The sequence below is a fragment of the Rhamphochromis longiceps genome, linkage group LG5 (genome assembly GCF_057381845.1).
Source record: "Rhamphochromis longiceps isolate RC_006_pf linkage group LG5, R_longiceps_female_GT1.1, whole genome shotgun sequence".
NCBI lineage: Eukaryota > Metazoa > Chordata > Actinopteri > Cichliformes > Cichlidae > Rhamphochromis > Rhamphochromis longiceps.
In genome coordinates, this window is record NC_140561.1 from 18,105,621 (window position 1) to 18,130,509 (window position 24,889).

General features: G+C 44.2%; 1 protein-coding gene across 4 annotated transcripts in view; it reads right to left on the reverse strand.

The window, feature by feature from the left end:
- Nucleotides 1-24,889, reverse strand: part of foxp4 (forkhead box P4) — a 90,291-nt gene that overhangs the window by 30,321 nt on the left and 35,081 nt on the right. For all 4 annotated transcript variants that reach the window (XM_085406239.1, XM_085406238.1, XM_085406241.1 and 1 more), the window contains exon 3: nucleotides 9,835-9,924. In XM_085406239.1, the coding sequence (XP_085262365.1) occupies nucleotides 9,835-9,924 (90 nt within the window). The remainder of the gene's footprint in view (nucleotides 1-9,834; nucleotides 9,925-24,889) is intronic.

A 24,889-nucleotide genomic window follows, 5' to 3' on the forward strand; every position in this document is an offset into this window, starting at 1 on the left:
CAAGCCCGGCTAAGAAGAAAGGAAAAACAAAGTGGATATCTGATGAGATGAATATCTCACGAGATAGCGCTGCAGGCTGCTAAAGAAAGTGAAAGTGAGAGGGGGGGGGGGGGGGGGGGGGTTACAGGGAGAGCGGCATGGTGATTTTTTGTAGATGGCGTTGTGCAAGCAGCTCTTAATGCATATGCACTGTACACAGAGACGTGCAGATACTAATCTGATGACAACTGAAGACAAACTTACCACATAAAATCAGAAACTGAGACAAACATGCACATGCATAAATGCAGACACAACATCTGAAAAACCACTCTGGCAAAATCCTGCTGACAAAGCAATTTTGCATTTATTCACTGTGGCAACAACTACAGTTAATTAGCTCAGCTAATAGATGAGAAACTAAGAGATATTTACGGAGGTGGGAGGAGGGCTATATGGGGTGGGGGTGGGGGCGGTTGTGTTTGAGAACTCTTTTTCTCTGGTTATAGACTGAGTGATAACAACCTCTTCCTTCTCTCCACATAAATAATAAAGTTTGTATTGAGCTGTTTTAATATCTCTGCTCACATATTATGGCTATTTCACAGGAAAATGAAGCAATTGCCCATCTCCCGATTTTCACTTTTTGATATATAAATTATTAATCCATCTCTTGATCAACTGTATGCGTGTGCATGCATTTGTGTGCTAATGTGTGTGTCGTCCCCCCCACCCCACCCTTAGGCTCTTTCCACTCACCACCTAAGTTCAGGTATGGAGGGTGGCAGCAGGTCAGCTGTTAGCGGTACATGAAATTTGTATAGAGTTGATTTGACCTTGTAAACAAGATTGGCCATAAAGAAAAAACAAACCAAAAAACAACACTTCCATGCCATCTGTCCTCTTGCTCTTTTTCTTCTACTCAGTGCTAACAGTGTCCCCAGACTTTGTCTATCCCTTTATGAAACCAGGCTTACCTAATTAAGGACACTTTGAACCACACACAATGATGAAAGGATGGAGGAGGGGTAGGAAGAGGGCAGGGCACAGGTGAATCTGGGTTACGGAAGTAGAAGAGGATTGAGTTGCGATATAAATGTGCTGTTGTGTAAGGGCGGGTGGGTGTGTGAGCTGAGAGGAAGGGAGGAGAAGAAGAAGAAGAAAAGACAGAGTCAGAAGGGGATGAGCAAGGAAAATGGTGGTGTTGTGGCAGTTGGTAAAGGAATAGGCAAAGGAGATGGGGGAGGTGGTGGAACAGCGAGCAAGATGGGGGCGGTGATGGGTGCCGCTTGGCGTCATGCCAGCTTGCCCCCACCGCTGGGCCTTGTCATTCTAAGCTGCCAAATGAAAAGCTGTAATTAATTGCTCTTGTGCATCCCATTCTTCCTTCCTGACAACTCATACACTCTATTTTATACACACCGCCATCGACATTTTCAAGTCGCAGGCGTAATAATTACTGGAGATATAGCACCTTTCTGTGTGTTGGCTGACGTTCTGACGCCAGAGCCGAATGTGCGTTCCTGTGTACAAGTGCAGATATACTGTACTGTATGTGTGCGTGCGAATGTGGGTGAAGGTGTGTGTGAGTGTGTGTGTGTGTGTGTGTGTGTGTGCGAACGTGCATGCGTTTAAAGCTGAACGTGTGTGTGGCAGGCTGAATGCTGAGTAGTTAAGGTTTGACGCCATTAATTGCCCCTATAATCTAATATCACAAAGCGTGGTGATTATGGGGCATGCGTTGCCACCGCCATACGACACCGCCAGCCTGAGAGCGCCGCCACAAAACAAAAGCCTCGCCATTAGCGATTTGACGGGCCAGGACAAAAGCGCCTCACAATGCAGAATTATATTTTCATTCGGCTTTGTCTCTCCTGGTGAATGATTTCTCCCCTTTCATTGGACTGTGAATAGGGAGAGTCTGAAAAGCCAGGCGATTTGAAGTCAGCCATTTATTAAATGCATTTAATTTTTTTTCCCGTTGTCGTCCATTTTTTTTTCACGTTGCATGTTAATTTAAAAGAGAGAGATGCGCGGCAGATTAGTCGGCGAGAGGTGATTCTGAGGGGAAGTGAGCGGAGGGGCGAGAAGAGAAAGTGGAGGAGGACGGATACCATCCACAAAAGCAAGAAATGGAAGAAGATAGGGAGGAATGAAAAAAGAAGTGGATTATAATGGGTGGAGATGAGAGATGTGTGTGAGGAAGGAACACGACCGGGGAGGTTTGCTTAAAGAGGAAAGTGCGGCCTCGAGCTTCAAGCAGCGACGACGCGTGTGCACGAACGTGCTCACGCGCACACATTTAAAAGTCTGACAGTGAACAATGCCACGATTTCAAAAATCTAAGCTGTCTCTCCTATCATTTCCATGTAAGAATCAGTCATTAGTAGACGCACATGCATGCACGCACGCACCAAGACGCACGCTGTCGAGAGGGCCAGCGGCTGACAGAGGTCAACCCTTGCCATGGATAGAGGGAGCCCGGGGAGATGGGGATCGAGCGAAGAGGAGAGAAACAGGAGACAGCCCTGTCGTTTACAGAGAGTGGAGGAGTAATTAGAGGGGTTGTTTGAAGAGGGAGTTTAACTGATTAACAAAGGAAGAGAGGGAGCAAGGGAGCGCCTGAAAGATGGGAAGGAGAATGGGGAGAAAGGCATAAAGTCCCAAAGGAGTGAAGAGAGAGAAATAGGGGAATGTAACTTGCATTTCAATGAGGCTCCATCCCTCTCTCCTCTCCTCCCTTGATGACTTTTCATTCTAACAAGGAGGAAAGCCTTTCACCGCTTTCCATGATGAAACCTTTAGAAGATGCGAAGGATGGCGATCTGATATTAAACCAGCGTGCAGCCAGAGGGAATAGGCTCTGTGCAGCTCGCTATTATGTTTACACAGAAGAATGCTAGGTAAACGAATGCATCGCCGCTAATTTGGAAGTGAACTTTGGACTTTAGACTTCACGTTCCCAGCTGAGACAGCTGACTGCAATAAATACGGTCAATGCACAGCCTCCTGAGCCATCATATATATTTCTAAAGTATGTTTACGCACCAGAATGATCATCTTTGAAATACACAAAAGCAGTCTTTCTGGGCCGTGACACAACTCCTTATTTTCAGAGAAACAAAAAGATCATGTTGACAATTTATAAAAGAATTACTGTGCCCTCAGCACAATGAGATAAAAGTACTTCTACAGTTCTCCACCTCATGCTGGCTCAAATATGTGAAGCCACAACATGTATCTAAGTGTGCGAGTGATGGCAGTGAGTGGCAAGAAGAAAGGAGGCTATAATCAGAATCTAAACAGGCTCTCGCTCTAAATGATGCAGCCCCTGCCTCTGGGTCTATGGGGACACACAGGAGAGAAGGATAATTGAAAAAATGACAAGGAGAGAGCAGGAGGAAAGGAGAGAGAGGCTGACACAGACCTCCTCTCCTCCTCCTCTTCACCCCGCCTGTTGGTGGGAGCAAACCCCAGTGCTGTTTATCCTTGTCACTGAGCATTACCACCTCACCCCGCAAAGTGTGTGTGTGTGTGTGTGTGTGTGTGTGTGTGTGTGTGTGTGTGTGTGTGTGTGTGTGTGTGTGTGTGTGTGTGTGTGTGTGTGTTAGACTTTTCTTTGGTCTTTTACGCCACATTCATTCTTACCACACCTTTTCACTGCGTTTGTGTGTGTGACATGCACACACACAAACGCACTTATACACACACACCCACACAGATGCAGGTGCATATAGCTTCTGGAATCTGGTTTGTGTGACCGCAACCACACAAAACTTCATAAATAGCAAATAGAAATATGAGAAATATGAGTATGAGAGAGAATAGAACTCACTGAAGCAAATAAAAAAAGATAGCAACTTGGTGAGTTTGTCAGCGGCCTTCGTGACTTTTAAGCACCTTTAAAAAGAAAGAAGTAGATCTCTATATAGTTTAGCTTGTCCCAAGCTGAAGGAAAATGTGACTTTGGTTGAGAAAGTTTCTCTTGAGAAAGTAAAAGTCATGCAGTTTCAGGTGATCCTGCAAAAACCCTCCATTGGTCCCCCTCTCTATTGTTCTCCCTCGTGTCACTCTCCCCGAGGCTTTGGCGTAGATCTCCCAAGACGCTCAGTCTGCATCAACACCTCAGGGGCCGGCGGCTGTCCTTGCGAGACGGGCTTCATGGACCCTATAGTCTGGGCCGAACTGTGTCACCCACCACCTTCATTTCAAGTATTTCCACTGTTAAAAGGTGACGTTTAAAAAGGTTCTATGAATGCAGAATGTTTCTAAAGTTAGCGAGTAATCAGGATTGAAAATGGATTTGTAGGGAACGCTCATCGTCCAGCTGTAATTGGCCGCATTCCATTTCTGTTCTTATACTCGTGCTGTTGTCCAACCAGCTTTAAAGATAGGCCTATGGACAGTTGTTTTTTTTCTGTTGATATTTATTTTTGTTTCATTCTGAGTTACTTGAAAAAGTGTTTTCAATCATTATTCCATGGACACAGGTCGCAAAGAAGTTTGCAAATCACATGACAAAGCATTGTTGTCTTTTTTTTCTTCTTCTGGCACCGGTCAACTGCGTTTGGTTGTGTGTGTTTCAGCACCGTGCAGCGTCCTTACACGTAAAGATTTTAACAGTGTGAGGCGAGCGCTCTCGTTTCTTGCTGGTTTAGGATTTGTTTATCCTCCAGCTATCATCTCTATTGCTCCCTCCATCTTTCAGCCCCTCCAGGTAAACAGCCTGTCTGTCCTCATCATGCCAAGGACTGAGAGGAGAGCTTGGGGTTGGTGGGGGAGTGGGTGTGTGGGGATTTGCAGGGGTAAGAGGGGAAAAGAGAGAAGCAGAAGAGAAAAGCATTTGAGTGAAGAGAGAAGGAGTGCCTACTGTGCTGAGAGTGTTGTTTGGAACTCGGGGCCAGGGCCTTCACTGAAAGTAAAAGGGCCCCATTGTGTGTGGTGAGTACCCCTCCTCCAGCTAATCTGCAGTGGGGCTAGGGGCCACATTATTCTGAAGGAAACTGATGAGCGAAGCCAGGTGAGGCTGGGGATGATATGGACATGCTCCGTATTTCAAACCTTTTTTTTTTTTTTGCTGAGTAACGCTTCTGTCGTTGTCTCGATGAACAATGAACATATTTGTTTAAGCGGCTTGTTAAGAAACAGTAAAATGACTTTAACTGGGGACAAAACGTTCTGGATTAAACTAAATAATAAATAGTGTTTTACATACTTGTAAAATGCTATAAAATATTTTAGTTCAAAAAGTGTGTGAATATAATTATTAAGAACGGGTCTTTTAGAGCAAAAAGGGAAGAATTGAAGGGATCTTGAAGCTGGTCCCGTGCTCGCTGGCCATGCACGCTTTGACTCTTATACTCATATACAAACAGTATGTACTGTATGTGGAGGCGTATAAAACATAGCTTTCTCTGACAGGGGCTCGACAAATGAAAAAGAGAGAAAAAAAAGAAAACTTGAGAGAGGACAGTGAAAGACCAGTAAGTTCAAGTGGATAACCCCCCCTTCCACCAAGCTCTCCTCCTCCGCTGCCTCCCTCCATCTAACGCCCCAGTGCTCCAGAATAAAAATGACAACACATTTCCAGAAACACACACACAGACACACACACACACTCCGGGCCCTTCATTGGGAAGTGTGAGAGGCCGTTATCGACCATATTTCATTACTGATTTCACTCATGTTTCAAATCACAAAATAAGAGTTTCACACTTCAGTGGCCAGACCCAAACCTTTCCTTTCCATCCTTCTCGTCTGTCTGTCCACCCCTCTGACCAGAGCCAAGCCCAATCTACTGGCTGCTCAGCCTCCTCTCATACACCCTTCGCAAACTGTCAGGATCCCATACTACCCCCCAAAACACACACACACGCTAAACTGCACACAAATACGTGCACACACAGCCACAATTCCCTCCACATCAAATAAGAGAAACTGCCAACTAAGCACTTTCATTGAGTGGACAAAAGAAGTGCTTTGGGAAAAACACTTTGAAAGGAAATAAAAGAGAATGAAAGAAGGAACTGCTTCAATTCTGCAGACTCTAGGGGGCAAAACACTCATCTTTCCAAGTACTTTTGTTGATTAGTTAAAAGACTTCGAACACCCCCCACCCCTCAATCCTTATGTTTAGTTTTCAACATTTCAACAATATATACGTGGTAGTTTAAAAAAGGCAAGTGGAGGAAATCACTTAGCAATACAAAGACAAACACGGCAGATATTAATATTTTAAAACGGATTTAAAAAAAAAAAAAAAAGTAGCTGCATTCATAAAAAATCCCGACGTGACGAGCGGCATGACTCAGTTTTCGCCTCGTGTGCCTCCTTCTCTTCCTCATCCCACTGCGCTGGTGTCAGACCTCTCCAGAGAGCAGAGAGCCAAGCTAATTAACATATCTCTAATGAGTCTTTTCGTTTTTTTCCTAATTAAACGAGCTCCTCAATAATACATGAAAACGGGACACCGCACTATTCAATTACATACGTATGGGCCACAGCCAAGCACGTGCGTTAATCTGTATGTGTGCATGCCAAGTACCAGTTTGCTAAGTGTGCCAGGCGCGTGTCTGCCAAAACGGTGCATATGCTTCTGCCCGTGCCCACCCTGGAGTGCAAGTGTCTGCCAAGTGAGTCCATTGTAGAGAAGGTGTGGCAGGTCACGGACGCATCGTATCATGCTGGGTAATCCGCCAATTCCAACACCGTCTGCCAACTTTGCTCACCAATTCTCTCAGTAGCACTTCTGCTGCTCCCAATTAAGGTAACTGTGGTCAATTATGTCCAACGCCAACGACAAACACACATTTAAAGTGTGAAATGAACCAGCTGCCTTTGTGGCAAGATCATAAACACAACTTCCCCAATCTATTTGTCCAATTGTCAGACTGTAATCTAAAGAGCGACAATTCCCAGCCATCGTTATTAAGTATCACTTGTGTTCATTTCTTGAACCAGTTGTTAATACACTGCTATCTAATAAATAATCAATTGTTAAAATATTTTCTTCTTTTTAGTCACTGCCGCTGCAATTGTGTCGCACACAATCGATTTCTTCTTCAATTGCTTGTCTCGAGACTCGAGCTATTGTCGGGTTTTTCCTGAACGTGACATGACAGTGACACACACACGTGTGAGCGCACAGACGCACACACACACACACACACACACACAAAGTGCACTGATACCATCTCGCACATCCAGCCAAACACAGAGACCATCTCTGAGCAACCAATCAAAAGGCAGATACAATCTGAGAGTTTCTTTTGCTCTCTGCTCAGATCCTCCCCTCTATTATAAATAAAGAAAAGAATAGAAATATGATGGGGAAGGCGTGGGGGCATAGGATATGGTGGGTGGGTACGGGAGAGGGGGTGGGTGGCTTGTCAAGCGCAGACCGAGGCTTCTCCAGAGAAGTCAAGACACGAAAGGAAGTCTTCCCGCTCACCCTGTCTGCCTCTGCGGTTCTCCCTCGGAGAGAAGGGAAAAATCTAATTATCGAGCTCCTAAAGATCTCATTATTGTCTCAGGCTCATTTGCATGTGTGAGAGCGAGCCCAGCAGGAGCCAACCTGAGGACGGCCATTTTGTGCCTGATGTGGAGCCACCGTGCCACCGCACAGTCGCTTTCTGCCACCTTTACAAATGACCAGATTAAATGTCTACCTTCGCTCACGCCACCGTTCACGTCACCCTCTGTGGCCAATTTATGATTGCTTCAATTAAAGAAACCGAGCGCAGTCGCCGAGATTTAAAGGCGATCATAGAGCTGGAAATTACAGTAATTAAGAGATGTCTACCTGCCACCCTTACCAGCCTGATTTATTGTAAACAACTTCAGTGCTGAAGCGACACACAGGAACACACAGGAACAACAACCGGCGTATACTTTGTGCTGCTGTGTTTGTGTCTGGAAGGACTCAGGAGCAAACACACACACACGCAAATGTAAATCCAAGTGTATCTGTGTGTGTGTTGGCAGGATGTGTGGGGCGATGTGAGCTGACAGCTCAGACAACAGAGATGTAGCATTGATGCCCCGGAGAGTAGAGAGGTTAGGCAGGCCACACAGCAACAAACAAGACAAACAAGACAGAGATGGAGAGTCAGGAGAGGAGCAGGGCGGCACAGAGAGAGAGGAAGGAGCAGGCAGTGGAAGGTTACACTTCTTTCTTATAAGTGATGCGCATTTGAAGCAGGTCAAGTGAACGCGCGTTCGACCTGCACTTTATCCCATTCATGTGAAAATGAATGTCAACATTCTCGTCACTCTTCAATGGCTAACATCAGAATTACACTGCGTGTTAACTCCCAGTTTCACTTCCCCCTACATGCTTACGTTCTCTTACTCCCTCCCCACCCCCTCCTCCTATCTCTTTTAGTTCTCTTTTAAGATGAGCCAGGAAGTGAAGAGTTGTAATGTAGCATTTAATTAAATTTCTATCCTTTAAGTAATCTCCTGTTCGCCAAAGCAAAGTTGAGCCCAACACGGATTGACCGCCAGCCTGGATTAAAGCCACGGAGGTCATTCTGCAAGCCAGAGACCGAGCAACGAACAGTCGAAATAGTAGGAGAAACTAAGAGTTTCAAAACCCAGATATGGTATAAAACAGTATTTATTTTATTTGCTTATGTCATAAAACCTCATTTCTACACCTGCCAGGTTCTATCCAAAGTAAATAGCGACTCAGGTTTTGATTAAAGTGTAAGCTGTAAAATCCCATTTTTGGAATCTTTTTTTTTTCTTTTTTTTTGACATCTTGAGTAATAAGCAGTCATTAATTCAGTGGCATTTTTTGCACTTCTCAGAGGTCACTTGGCAATTAAACCGCGTGGCCGACAGTTCAAATTCTTTACTTTTGGGCTTTCTCTTGATGATGCTGTTTCTGATCAGCCACGGAAGATTCTGCTATTCACAGTAAAACACACAGCTCCGAACATCCCTGTGCTGCTGCTGAAAAGCTTTGACATTTAGATGTATTTTCTATATATTTAGGAGTTGAAATGAAAATAATTTAACAGGAATGTTGCTGCATATATAGATGAAAATTGCAGATCTTTATGCAGAGTGTTATTACCTTGCTTTATAAATCAGTAAGCCCTATTTTCCCCCCCAAAAGTGCCTTACCGGGTTTAGACACCACACAGTAAATCTTACCTCATGCTCGTTTCTGACTCACATCTGTCTTTCTCTCTCTTCCCCTTTTCTGCGTTTCCCATATTGTGATGGTGCGGCCGTGTGTTTATAATGTGGCATGCTAATGAGAAGAGCAGTGCAATAACCGGACTGCTTGCTGCTCTAATAGACCCACGATCCCGCTTTATGGATATGCGACACAGCTACAAATCACGCTTTTGCATGTGGCCTGCATATTATAACCGAAAAGAATTACCAAGAGGAATGTCTTGTGTGATATCTATCAACATACACTGCTAGCTATAAAGCATGTGTTGTAACTCTGTGTGTGTATCTATATCCTCCTCAAGTGTCTTTTAGCAGGGATCCTGCACTCCAGCTAACCCCGCTCTCTCCACTTACTGCTGAATTCAACTCTGAAAAGAAAAAAGAAAAAACACCGACTCGCTACCCAATCACTACAAAGGCCTCATTCAATCACTCACTAACAATCACGCACACACACACACACTCACTGAAATCGAGGGAGAGATACACACAGATAGAGAGTGAAAAAGGGAAACAAAAGTATGCACCTATATCATTGACTGCAGGTGACGTGGCAGTTGGTGAAAACAAAGTTGCGGCTGGCAGAGGCTTAGTATCATGCAGATTGTGACAAAGCAGCAACTATGTGTGTGCTAGTGTGTGTGAGTGCGTGTGTGTGTGTGCTCTGACCTGCACTGGGCTCTGTTTGACCTCGTTGCTGCCAGGGGAGTTGAGTCCAGAGGCCTGCTGGAGGAGGAATTGTCTGGCTGCCTGGAGGGCCTGCAAGAGAGAATTGGAGATGATCAGATGTTTATCGTGCACGCACAGTCGTACAGTGCAGTATTTTCTGTGTTAAGCAACTCGAAAAAGTCACGCACTTTCAAAGTAATGCTTAACATTTACAAAAAAAAGAAAAGAAAAAAGCCCAATGTGTGCAGTTTCATATCACCATGCACCCATAGCGTCTGAGCGTGCACACTTTCAGTACCTGCTCTCTTCTCCAAATCTGATTTCCTCAATCTGAGGTATGCACCTGGCTGTCAGCCTGCTTGAGTTTTTATATCTGTTGGTGTGTCTGAGTTCTTTCTCAACTCATTCAAAACGTCCTCTTGACTTAAAAAAAAATCTCCGACCATCTCCTCTGCCCATTCCCTTTTTTTCACCGATGCCCTTTCTTTTCCCCCCTCTGTTCACTTTCTTTCTCCTCCTCAGGGGAAAGTGTAGAGCGGGTTTTCCACATCCTGTGAGGCAGAAGTGTGTCAGCAACATCTTCATGTGTGTCTTTTGAATGGTGGGTGTTTTGTGTGTGTGTGTGTGTGTGTGTGTGTGTGTGTGTGTGTGTGTGTGTGTGTGTGTGTGTGTGTGTGTGTGTGTGTGTGTGTGTGTGTGTGTCAGAGTGATGTAAGGAACCGTTTGGCTTGGTATTCCCTGAAAAGCTGTGACTAACCCCCACCTAGCTCTTCACTCTCCCTTCTCTTCCCATTTCTATCGTGTCTGCCCTCCAGTGCTGTCCATCTAAACCAGTGTCACCATTGCTCACTAGCTGTTTCCATTCTTTCACTCTGCTTGAGTTTTACTGATTAATCTGGAATCTGCCTCAGCCATCTCTCCTGCCCTCTCAACATAAGGCACCTTTTCTCAATGTCTTTTATCGCCTTTAACTGTATTAATTATATTTGTTTCGTTTTGGTTTTTTTTTAATGTTTTTCTTTCCTTTGTTGTGTTTTTTGTCACAGTGCTAAAGAGCAAAACTCTCTATCACTGAGACAAATCACTCCCTGAGGAAACAGGCATTTTTGTTGGAATGTTTGAACTACTCAGAAAACAAAACAAGAAAACACCCATCTCAAAACAGAGCCGCCTTGCACTTACCGTAAGCGCACAGACCCACACATACACACACACACACACATGCAACCACGCACAAGAGCTCATGACAGAGAGTTAGAGAGGGGAGACAGCAGGATGCACATTTGCTTCCTCTGACTCAAAGGGGAAAGGTTCCTTAGTAAATATTGATTTATGAAAGTCCCTGTGTGTGTGTGTGTGTGTGTGTGTGTGTGTGTGTGTGTGTGTGTGTGTGTGTGTGTGTGTGTGTGTGTGTGTGTGTGTGTGTGTGCGCGCGCCACAAATTAACGGCCAGAATGAGGGATGTTCTTTACCCTGGAAGCTCTTACTCAACTGCAGCGCACAAGAAATCTAGTGCATCATTTCACAACACACAGTACAGTGAAACGTGCAGCACACGCTTACTTTACACTCGTGCTTATTTAATGAATTGTCGAATTAGAAGCTTGGGTGCATTAGGCAACGTTTAATTACAAAAGCAGAGAGGAGAGATTAAACCGAGGCTGAAAAGAAAGAGAAGTTCTCTGTGCAGTCAGAGTGATGAAAACCATCTGTATCGAGCACACTTGCTACTTTTGCTGAGACCGCAATTAAAACGCACACACGGACACGGCTGAGGACGTGCCTATATACACACACACACACGCACACACGAATTTTAACACTTTGACAAAAATCTTGGTAACCCCCCTCCCATTTACTGGTTTGACCTCAGCTTTTAAGCAGCACAGACACACACACTCATACACACACATAGACACACCAAAAAAAACACAACCGCCCAGTTTGTTGGCATGTGGTGTGAATTACTCCTTGAACACCCTGTCTGCCCAGGAGTGAGTATGTGTGTTTGTCTGTGTGGGTGTGTGTGTGTGTATGTGTGTGCATATGGCTGTATGTTGGCAGGAGCTGGGGAGGCATGTCTGGCAACAATAAGGGACAATTCCACCCAAATTACCACCCTGATTACCACTATATTAAAGAGCCATTTATGGCTTTCATAAACGCTACAACCAAGCAGAGGTGATGCCTGTCTCCACTCGTGTGCCTGCATCCATGCATGTGTGAGTGTCTGAGACACAAGAATTAAGTTAAAAATGCAGATATTTATATACATATAAATAATCTGCAAGTTCTGCTGGACAGCAAAGAGGAAAAAATTCCCAGCTAGCTACCATTAGGGCATCTGTATACACCATAAATACAAAAAATGTTTACCGACTAGAACAGATGGTAATACAAGGCGGCTTAGCGTCGGGTATTTTTTCATTATTGATATTTACAGAATCTATTCTATATCGTCAACATCCAACAAAACCTTTCAGCCTTCCCTAATGTCTAAAGCTGTCTGTTTTTAATTACAACAATCTTGGTAACATTTATTTAAACTTAAACCGTAACAAAAGATGACCGTAATACCATGCTGCTATTCCACTGAAACTCACCGAACAATATTATTAAATTGTTTCCTCTCCCTCGGGTACCTGAACTCACTAAAAGGCAGTCAATCATAAATTTCCTGTATTTTTCCTCATCTTGCTCGGTACAGCAACTAACCATAAGTTTGGAGAGGAAGCTCAAGAAGTAGCTGATTATGTAAACATTACTTCATTCTTCCGTTACAAAGATTGCGGTTCAAGAGTGACAACACAAATCGAGATGTTGGGATTTAGAAAATAATGACCTTAGTAAGTTTAAAAAAAAACCCTCCTCCTCTTCTTGTGTATTGTCACTTGGAAGCTTGTCTTTAGTACTATTGGCACCATATGTAATTGTCACTCCTTGCTTCCACCACATGTATGGCTTATATTGTGAGGTTTTACTCACACTGTAATAATTCCCATTACCTTGTGGATGAATAAACGGAACCTTGAACTTTCAACTTTGAACAACACTAGAAAGAGGGCCGCAGGCTTAGTGCGCACGCACACAAATGCCACCAGCAACCGCAGCCAAAGCCTCTCAGGTCTACTTTGTCAAGAAGCACTTCTCTTCTCTGACCCTTCTCTTTCATTTCTACTCTTTATGCTCACTCCTTGCCTTTTTCTCTGTGTGACCTGGGCGAGCTGTAGCATTACAAAGCATGCCTCCTGCCCCCTTAACCCACCCACACACTTACACCAGCTCCTCTAAGACTCCCCCCGCTCCCCCTGTGGCATTCTTGGGGGCGCACTGCACCTTTAAAGAAAATATGAGGGAGGCCTAAGAGGGAGGCCCAACAACAGAGTCTTTGTGCTGCCGCTGAGCACTCACACACACACACAAACGCACACGCGCACGCACACACATATACACACATCAGTGGTGTCAGACAGGTTTTATTAGAGTGAGAGAGGGAGGGAGGGAGGGAGGAGGAGGAAGGGGAAGGAGGGGTGAGGAGGTCACTGCTCAGCTTGGAGGCTCGAGAGCACACTGAGTGCGCAAGTGTGTATGTCAGTTTGGTGTGTGAGTTCTTATGACTTGTCATCGCTCCCCTCTGTAAATCATCGCCTCTGACACAGCCTTTAATAACAGTGCATTTTTTAATTCAGCAGGGTCACACACACACACACACGGCTACTTTTGCTCAGATTTCCAAAAAATGCCCAACAACTACGCGTTTAATTGAAATCTGAAAACGACTAGAAGAAAGGAGACGAGAATGGTGATTTTTTTGCTGCAGGTATCTTTACTGCAGTATCTTTATGAACATGTGCACATCTGTATGTCTGAAAATAGCTTCTTCTTCACCTACAGCTGGGATGTCACGAATTAAATGTTAGATGCAAACTAGAAGGTCTCAACAAACATGTAGCAAATCCGAGCCTCCTAAAGTAGACCTGTGTGTGTCTGTATGTGCGCACCCGTGCCTGGCTCAGGTTGCTAAAGCAAACAGGTCTCTGTGTGTGTGATGAATCTGGCCTCTAATCCGCCCAGTGTGTTTGGGTGACAGAGAGAAAGAGAACGCAGGAATAAGCAAAGAAATCTAAACAGAGAGACACAGTGAAGGAAAAAGGGTGGGGGGGGGCAGACGCAGGGGAGGGCGAGAGAGAAAGAGACAGGTGGGTACCATATGTTGGAGTAATCCGTCAGCACTGACTGAGGTCCATTGTTGACGGCCGAAACGAAACAAAATCGTCCCCCTTTTACCCTCTCCTCCCCGCATCCCCCCATAGATAAACAGCCCCCGGGGCAGACAGTGGGCTGTCCTTGGGGGAGAAGGAGGAGGAGGAGGAGGAGGAGGAGGAGGCGAGGGAGTTAGGAAGGGCAAGGGGGAGGCAGGTGGTATCAGATTTCTTTGCTCTTAGACCAAGAAGAAGAGTGTACAAAGAAAAGGAGCACAAGTGAGCGCGAGGGAAAAGCTTATTGTTGCATTTAGTGACAAGGGAGCTAAACTAGGCTCTAGCAGCTGGTGATTCACATGTCTGTGCAGCGTCTGAGGCAGTAGATAACTTCAACACCAAACAAATATCCCCAGTCTGCCCCTACTAGCTCAACAGCCTGGGAATGGTGGCTCGTAATGCACCTCGTCTCCAGTGCTCTATCCGCTCCCTTCTCCGGGAAAGAGCAATAGATGGAGACACGGGCAGATAGATTCAGGGTGAAGATGCAGAAAAGAGCATGTCACACCCTGCTGCTTCTCTAAGGTCTGCATGCCTTCTGATTTTGGATCAGCAGGAGAGGCTGGGTTCAGAAAGAAGTGGACCCCCCCCCCCAAACTCTTCCCTCTCTCTTGCTATCTCCTTTCTGGAGGGCTGTTATTGAAGCTGAAAGCCAAGCTAAAGCTGTGTGGATGCTGCCATCCTCCTGGGTCATCCAGTGATCCCTTGTATCCATGTGCGCTGCTTCTCCTCACTTTGGCACCAAAAACACCCTCAAACTCCACTAAAATCCCCCCTCGACTTTAATTTACTCCCTCTTTCTCTTTGGCTCGTTCTGTGCTACTCCACTAGTTTTCCTGGCTCTAATCTCTCTTATCTTTGATTCCTTCTCTTTCTCTTGCTACTCAGAGGGAATCATGATCAGAGAGAAGATGAAACAAGACTGAACAGATGTAATACAATCTACAAAGCATGTAAATTTGTTAAAAGGATGATGATACACAGTATAGTATCAGCTCACCTGCCTACAGAGATAGGCCCAGTATTTACACACACACACTGTACACAAAGTGAGATTCCTGAAGAGGTGACAGTTAGTGAGATTGCTCTGACTTTGGGGCATATATGAGTGAGGGCTTGGTTACAGCCACAGTGAAATCTCATGTATCAAATGCATCACTGTCAGTCACCACATAAACCAGATTGCTTTCCCAGATCACTTTATTTCTCTCCGTCTACATCACCTGATCTGTCTCCCACCTTCACTCTACCTCGCCATATAATGCACACAAATATTTGCTTGGCACTCCTCCAAGTATTCTGTCTTTCTGAACCCCTGGCCTCTCATCTCTAGAAATCTGTTATCCATACCCTTCTTCACAACAGCAAATTCTGACAGCAGGTACGGGTTAGGCGCAGGCCTAAAATAGATCGTCTGGGTCTTCCAATGGAAGCAAAGTCTTGTGAATGCAGCTGTTGGGCTTAAGAGGGGACCCTCGCCTTCCGCCTTTGACTGACAGACAAAAAACGGCTATAGTGACGACTGAATGAACGGCATTCTCGTGTAAAGTATTTAAAAGTTGTTGTAACAGATATGTATTAACCATTTTGCACAGTTTTATATTGGTAAAGAGCTTTTATGGAACTGTCGTCATCAAGGCTGCAGTCAGGAAGTTTTTATTCCAACCAAACATTACAGCAGCTGATTTCACTGATGCTCATTTTTTCCAGCAGACATTAAATTTAATGGGAATTTTGCAGGATTTTGCAAGGACACAAATATAGGCTCCTTTGTAGCACAGAAAGGAGGAAAAACAGTCTGCTGAGCCACTGCGACGGCGGTGTCTACAGAAGGAATCATCGCGGAGAAAATAAAGGAGTTTTAGGTAGTGTTATTCACCATGCCAGTCATGGCCTTATTGATTTAGCGTACATACAACAATGCGACAAAGGAAACAGGCAATGGCGAGTATATTTAAGACAGATCAGGGGTTTCCACGGGGTAAACATATATGCAGAAGGAATTTGCAGCTTGAACCAAAGCCTTCTAAAGCCTGTCAATTTCACGGTGGGTTACAAATAAACTACCCTCTGCCAAGCCTTCAACCCTTTCCTCCGACTCCTCATCGTGCACGCCTTCTCTTTTTCTGGTATTAATCAGGTCTTTCCGCCCTCCCCTTCACCAGCTTTCCTGTCATTTGTTTTCGCTCCCTCAAACGTGGATTTCAGACCAGTTGTCCACCAATTTAGCGGAGCTTAAGCAACACCGAATGCCTCAGTCTAAACTATCTGGGACACCTTCGGAACCACCGGCCAGCGGCAGGCCCGTTCAGCTATTTAATGTAATGTTTCCGCAATATAAAGGCACCGTTTGAGTGCTGAGGTTTTTAAAATGGCTGAAGCAAGCTTCTCTGGGCCCCAGACTGACCATTAAAGAGAGGAAAGACCGTATTCAAGAGCCAATGCTATAAAAACTCACAAACTCCAAAAGAACTTCAAAATACGTCGTAGTGTTTGAAAACCCTGGCTGATTTTAGATTATTTTTTTTCACATACTATTTTTCACAGAAGGGACCTGTTCTAAACTCCGGGGACCCTGCCGACTTCCAGATGGTTCTCTTCAGTTCAAAACTGTTTTGTGAAACGAGAAAACCTCTCCCCTTCAACTATGTCCCGACACTCATCTAATGTTTCTATTGACTCACGGGGGTATACCCATGGTCATAAAAAAAGAGCTGAACGAATACCCAGAACTGTTTTATATCATGACACAATTCATCATCATATACACACATCTTAAATCCAACACGAGAGCTTTTCGGCTATTTTCTGTTAAGTGAAGGGAAAAGGGCACGGAGAAATAGACAATTAAAGATAATGATGAGGTGAGGAGGGACAGAAAGAAAAAGGAACTCCCTTCCTAGGGAATATAAAAGCAGCTCCCTCTGTACTGTAGGCCTCAGCTCAGTCCAGGCGGCTAATTGATGGCAAATAGCTCTACAGCAGTTTCCTTACACACACACGCGCGTGCGCACACTCACACACAAATACACGTCATATATTATATACACATATGCAGTTTCTCTGCGGTTTTCAACACAGCTCGTTTGGCAGGAGAGGAAGGTCTCGCTCCAGACAGACCCAACCCATAGAGGAAAACAAACACACACACACACACACACACACACACACACACACACACTTATAATATTTAGCACTCATCTCGTATAAGGTAGGACAGTTTAGTAGTCGGGTCATGCTCCTGGGAAGATAAGGCCACATAGGTGCAGGTCTTAGCTGGGTGACGTTTCAGCCATTTCTCCTGCCCAAACCATGATGAGGATAGCACTAGCCTGGCAACCAGGCCTCACATATGGAAACCGTTTAACTCTTATTATTAATAACCGAAAAAAAAAAACGTGGGGGGAAAAAAAAGCAAACTAATAACACATGCAAGACACTGCCAAGACCCAGCGCGCGAGACAGAGGAAAAACACATACATACATACACAAACAAAGACTGTCTGCCATGTGCACATGCATGCACAAACACGTACACACAAAGAGAAATGCGCACACTCAGAAGTCTATTGGTTAAACAGAAAAGCGCAGTCCTAGTCAGTGGCCTGTAAAAGCATTAGCCCGCCTGCCTGCTTCGATGGAAATAAAACTCTTTCATGTTTTTGGTTCAGAGGGTTTTTACACCTGGTTGTGGCTGTAGAGATCGAGATAGACACACCCTAACACCCACCCTTACCACACACACACACACACACACACACAAACACACACACACACACACACACACACACACACACACACACACACACACACACACACACACACACACACACACACACACACACACAGAGCGGAAGTGGGCAGTACAACAAAGGCTGGCTGCTGTACAATAAGTTTAACTAAACAAGCACAAAATCTTTAACTTCCCCAAATGAGGAGCAGGGTTGGGGTGTGCTATTAAAAAAGGGGAAATGGGGAACTATGTGTGCACGCTAGACTGTGTGATTTAGTAAGAGATGTAGTGAGGCACATTTTTAGGTTAAAATAATACAAAACCAGAAACCAGCCAGAAATAAAAGGAAATTTCAGCATGAAAAGTCTGCTCATGGCAGTTTTTATGGCTTTCTTTAGTCTTCATCATTCACAAAACATCTGCTTTAATCCATTTCCCTGCTTAACATATTACTTTTTACTAGATTACACAATTTTTATACTTTTCACTTGCAACACTTACAACTATGGCTATTTGTCATGTGTTTCAGTTATGGAAAACTTAACTAACAAGACAACAAAGGCATTCTTTCTATCAGGTGAAAGGAGGGTGCCGTGCACGGTTCCAGAGCTCAAGAAGAAGGCAAAAAAAGAAAGGGAAAGAGAAGAGCTACATTCCTCTCGTCCTCCCTGTTGACTCTAATCTCTCCTTTAAAATGGCTCGCACAAAGGACCAGCACAGACTAGCTAATTAGCAACACTTTAGGCCTCTGCAGCTTTTGTGTGTGTAGTGTGTATATGTGTGTGTTCATTGTGTGCATCCTGGGCTCTCAACTGTTTCCAGGGTAACTGCTTGCCCGGCAGCCTTGCAAGCGTTGCACATTTTGTCTTTACTTTCCTGTTGTTCCCCTCTCAGTGTCCATCTAGTTCTGTAGATTTAAGTAGTAAGAAGTAACAGCACAGACCGGGCACTTGGACCGGGATAGGAAATGGTAAATGGCCTTTATTTGTATAGCGCTTTACTAGTCCCTAAGGACCCCAAAGCGCTTTACAAATGCAGTCATCCACCCATTCACACACATATTGGTGATGGCAAGCTACATTGTAGCCACAGCCACCCTGGGGCGCACTGACAGAGGCGAGGCTGCCGGACACTGGCGCCACCGGGCCCTCTGACCACCACCAGTAGGTAACGGGTGAAGTGTCTTGCCCAAGGACACAACGACGAGACTGTCCAAACCGGGGGCTCAAACCGGCAACCTTCCGATTACAAGGCGAACTCCCAACTCTTGACCCTTCATCGCCGCGATAGGAGGACCTTATAACACAAGAAGTTCTCCTAGAAGCAAGTCTCATCCTTAGGCACACATCTGGATAGATTATTTTTAGCTAACAAGACCAATCCTGCAACTAAAGACACGGGTTAAGAGTTAACATTTTAATGACTGCACGCATAGCATCAGCAGTCAAATTTGATCAAACTGGAGCAAAACATTTTGTGAATATGCACGACTAAAAGGGTTAAAAAGCTGCTTTCTTTACCAATTACCCTTCTACATATGCAGGCAAGAACTTTTATGATCGTGCAGATTTATTTGCGGCTCAATCCAGAGTGTGGGAGTATCAGTTTTTTGGGATCGTCCCACCAAAGTGCTTGTACAAAATGCCATGCTAAGCCAGGTTATGGATACAGTAACCCAAGAAAAACAATACACATTGCCACATTATTTCTATGATACTAAGTAGATTTGTCTGCCGCCACACACGTGAAACATTCATGAACCTTAACTGTGCGCGGCCACCTGTGCAACAACATATTTAACTTACACGTTTCCTTGTTTGGGTAAATGAGTGGAGTGCATGGTTGCAGACTAAAGCTGTCCTGTCTTGGTGCCTTATTCCAGATGAACTCTGCAACAGAGCACCTGATCTCAAGTCAGTTAAAACCAATTATGTCTGGAGAAGCATCCCCAGACACACGCACACACAAGCTGTTACTAATAATAATGAGGTCTTTCAGCTTTGTTTTGTGACCTGTGACCTTATAACAGCCTTCAGTCACCATGGTGACAGGTTGAGGAGTGGAAGTCCTATTTCACTCAACTTTTTAACCTCCATAAACTGTGTCTGCTGCAGCCCATTCCTCGACGTGTCTTGTGTGCATGTGTGTGTTATTTACCTGACAACACCGCCAGGCCTACCCAGTGTGAGTGCTTTCAAACACTCCCATGGCAACCAAACCCAACCTAACCCCTACAGGTGCCCAGGTATGTGTGAGTATAACACTGTCTCCACAACAGAGACAGGACAAACACACACAAACACACATTTTTTTTGTGTGTTCGTGCTGTCTATTTTCATCTCTGGGTCCCTTGACCGGTTGGATCAATCAACCATGACTATGTCCATGCTAGCTCATCTGGTCTGCTGAACCATGTCTACTCTCCGTCTTTTGCTGTAGTCCTGTAGCATACTTATGTGGAAGACCGTATTAAGGAGTTTACAGTTTTACAGTACTGCTCAAGTTGATGTGAAAACTGTGGTGAATATTTCTGCTATAATTTCAGAAATGTGCTAAACTATGGTGGATTTTTCCTCTTTAGCTAGAGAATGAGCATGTATTATGAGGAGGTCACGGGGGAGAAATGCAAAAGAACTGAGAGAACAAAAGTGCGAACAAAAAAACAAACTCCGCATTTCAATAGCTTGGCTGGAGAAAGCATTAAAAATTCTTTTATTGACACAAAAAAATACTATTAGAATTAGGTATGTGGGAAAAAAAGAGAAATTTGAGGAGGGGGGGGTCAATTGAACACCTTTGAACACTAAAGCTATATTTTGGGTATTGATGCATATTTGTTCTTTAGGTAGATGTTTGTATGCTAATAAGCAAGCACCCAGAAGCTTTAAAGATTTGCAGTAGAGTGCTTCCGTATATCCGGATCTCAAAAGATAGTCAGGGTAGCCGATTATATTTGTTGTGTGTTCATGTCTTAAATCATCCTGATTATTAAGTATGAAGTACTGGTTAAGACAAAGATTGATTTTCTGAGATCCCAACGAGTAAAGAAAAAGTAAAGAAGTCAAATTCAAGGAAGACACAAAAAGGGTACTGCTATTCCTTTTAAGACTCCTAGAGGAAGTAGTTGCTCTATAGGTCTCTTTGTATCAATGCGGTAATAGCAGTGGGTGTTCTGTGATGGTAGGCAACCCTATTTGCCCCTCCTCTGTCTCAGCATGACCTCTGGTGACCTGTGAACCATACTGACCTCCCACATAAAGACGAAGGCCTGGGCAAGACCGAGGGAAAGCTTTTAGGAGGTGACAGCACTCAGGGAGAAGAGTGGGACTGATTTAGTGACCAGAACACATGACAGACAAACAGTTATGGGTTTATGCATGCATGCATGCAGACAGGCAAGAAAAATGCATTGGTATATAAACTGTTGTGCAGATGCACTAAAAAGGAGCTGAATTTGATTATTCCTAATAATCCAGAAACAGTAACTGAAATGCTCTTTTCCCATCTACCTTCTCTTTTCAAGTCACCCCTTCACCTCAATCTGCTCTGCACTCCTGACCTGAAATTGAACTCTGTTGAGTGCTGGAGGTCAAACAAGACACAACAGTCCCAGTGACCAACATTCACCTTCCATAATTCAGCAAAGCCTTTTCAGCCAAAGCTAGCGAATCCCATATGGCTCAAAACCTCCCCACCTCCATTCATACGGGCCATAATTACCGAGTCTAGCCAATCTAACAGGAAGCCATACGTTATATGAATCATCCAGCATCTCTCATCATCTGTTAACATGCTCACACACACAGCATTCTCATACATCTGTCCGCAAAGCACTCCCAGCATCAAACCCAAATGTTCACTCTTGAACGTGCACACACACACAATGCACACACACACACAAAACAGCTATCTTTCATCAGTGTTTGTGTATATCTGAGATCTGTATCGGTTCCCCCTGATCTCCAGTCATCACTGCGGCTCCTTAATTACACCCTTCATTAACTCACATCAGCTCTGTGCACGTGTGTAACTTCCTATATGTGTCTGTGTGAGCGTATACGAAAAAGCGAGCGTGACAAAGATCGCTAGTATCCGAGTGTGTGCGAGCGTGCACACGTGCGCAACACGAGGGAAGCACTGAGGAAAAAATAGAACATGACAAATGGGAGTGGGGATCGAAGCTCCAAACCAATTTCTAAAACTGCCTTTTTCTCAACCAATGTTCCTTTTAAACCCTTGGGGGATGGAGACCACTGCTACAGTCTGCTTCTCACTTTCTATTTGCGCGTAAGAGTGAGTTAAGCACAAGAGAGAGGGGAAAAACTCCTGTCTGGCTGGTTTAGGCAACTGATGAGTAGCCCTGCCAAGAGGAAATGGCACCTTTTTGTCACCATCTCACTCTCTTTCCTACTTTCTTCTCCTCTCTTCCTCTCATCACCAGAAGCGATTAATTGACAGCAATGGGAGGGGGGGGGGGGAGACAGAAATGGGTGAGAAGAGAGAGGGGGTGGCAGCAACGTACAGCATAGACTTAAAATCTGCCAAAAACAAGGAAAAAGGTGGTAGGAGAGACTTAAACGGAAGGAGAGAATAGGAGACACCTGGTTCTCGTCAGTGAACCCTCCACCCAGCCACACATACACACACACTTTGAGGTTTGTTAGGATTTATCCTGCTTACATTTCTCTTCTGCTATGCATCATTTCACGTCCACACCCGGCACCTCAACAAACTGCCATACACTCTCCACTGCACTCTCACTTTTCCACCTCGCTCTCCTCTCGCTCTGTAACTCGGCTCATTGTTTTCCCTCCTTGCCCTCCCTTCATCTCTCTCCACGATGATGGGGCAAAACTGGTCTTCACCCCCTTTTCACTTTCTTCCCTCTTTCCTGCTCTGTTCTTTCTGGGGAGGCAGACAGGCCACATTCCACAGGGAGGCCCAGGCGCCCTTTTCTGACACGTCTCAGCATTACACCCCTCCCTCATCCCTCTATTTCTTCTTTCCAGCCCACAAATGCCCCCCACCCCCACCCCCCTTCTCCGTCCCAGTGCTGCCTCTTCACCCGTCCTTTTACCTTCATTCCTGCTGACTGGTAGTCCCATCTTCCAATTTCTCTTCTCTGTTTATCCCTCATCATTTACTTTCCTATCTTTCTGATTTTCTCTACCTATGACAGACAAAAATAAAAAATAAAAAAAATTAGACTCCAAAGACAGAGGCCAGTTTAGAGGTTTGATGGCTGGAGATGGCTGTGATTTCTCTCAGGTTCCCAAGAGGCCCAAGGAAAAGATGGCTTTGTGTTCTGACAACACTGAGCTGTCAGGATCCCAGTATGTCAGTGTGTATATCTTTTCTGCTCCAGTGCGCATTGGCAACGCTGGTCTACACTATAGCTTCAGGTGAGAGACTCAAGCGTGGAGATAAAAGGAGGATAGGGAGCAGGAGGTATGTCCATGAGATTTAGGTAGCGTCTTAAGTTAAAAAAAAATGTATGCATGTATATATATATATATATATATATATATATATATATATATATACACCATTATTTTACAATCAAGTCTGAATATGAAAGGACGAAAATCAAAAGACCAGTACAGACTAAAAAGTTAGAAATCCTAAATTGAAATCTAAAGCTAAGACATTTTCCTTCTAGTTTTTAAAGACTGACTATGAAATAAATAAATCTAATAAAACTTAGTAAAGTCGTATGAAAATGTCTTAAAATAAGTATAATGTTCTCTTTTAACCTCCTAAGACCCAAACTCTTCCACGGCATGCATTTTTAATTTCTCTTTGATATTTGGGCATATTTGGGGCAGATGAATGTAAAAACAAAGAATTACCAGATTATTTTTTTTACCTTATTTTTGTTTTTAAGAAAAATAAGAGCCACATATGAGGATATTCATTTAAAATTTTGATAGAACGGTAGCAGTATAATGTCCTCGTAAGTGGATATCAGGCCCATGTAGAGCAAAATTGAGTATTTTGGTCTAAATGCCCCAAAATGTGATGTCCGCATATGTAGACGGCAGGTCCTAGGAGGTTAAATAACAAAATTCACTCTTAATAAAAGTTAGGATACAACAACAAAAATAACATCTTAACTCCTGCTGCATTTAAACTACATATAGTATATTTTAATATTTTCTAAGATCTTTCATTTAAACATGGATAAAATATTAATAATAACAAAGTTTAAAAAATAAAACAGATGAAAGATAAAAGATAAACTTAAAAAACTCAGCTCCTATCAAAGAAATAAACACTCCAAGGTGCTTTAATCTTATCCAGGGAGTGAGGCAACGAGAGCGGAGAGTTTGGGAGGTGTGTGAAGGGAAACAAAGGCTTGTGATATTTCGAAGGGCTGAAGGTGGCACGCAAGCTTGTAAATGTACGCGTGAATCTTAAGTCAGTGAAAAGACACGGTACAGGTGATTCTAATAGCATTTTAAGCAGACACATGTTTAAGAGTCCTCAACATAATCGCATGTATGCAAAAACTACGCCTCACAATCCAAAATGCATTGCTGTGAAACACCCATAAATCAAGTAAAAAAGAACACAATGGTTCCAGACGAAAAAAACACAAACATGTATAGCACAGGAAGACCACACCTTTAACTCTTAACAAGTCAACTTCGCGAGAATCGAGTTAAACTAAAAAAAAAAAAGCTGTTCATAAAGAACTACCACAATGCAAATTTACAGTCACATATGTGGATGTAACATTTTTGTGAGGTGAGCGTTGGGATCTGGAGGAAAGGTTGTGCTTGTCTTTCATGGTCCATAGTGGCTGGGGTGGGGGGGTGGGGGGTTAGTACAGCAAAAGAGAGGAAGAGAAAAAGATGGAAAGAGAGAGGGAGCTATGTTTGTGGTTGGTAACCCGCTCGAGAGAGGAAATACCAGGGTTCACGCACACATACACACACCTATATACACACACACACAGGTGCAAAAACATAGAGAGCATAGACACGTCCAAGAGAATAAAGACCTGCTTTGTATGAGCTACAGGTTTGGTGTTTAAATGTGTGCATTTGTGCGTGGCAGTGTG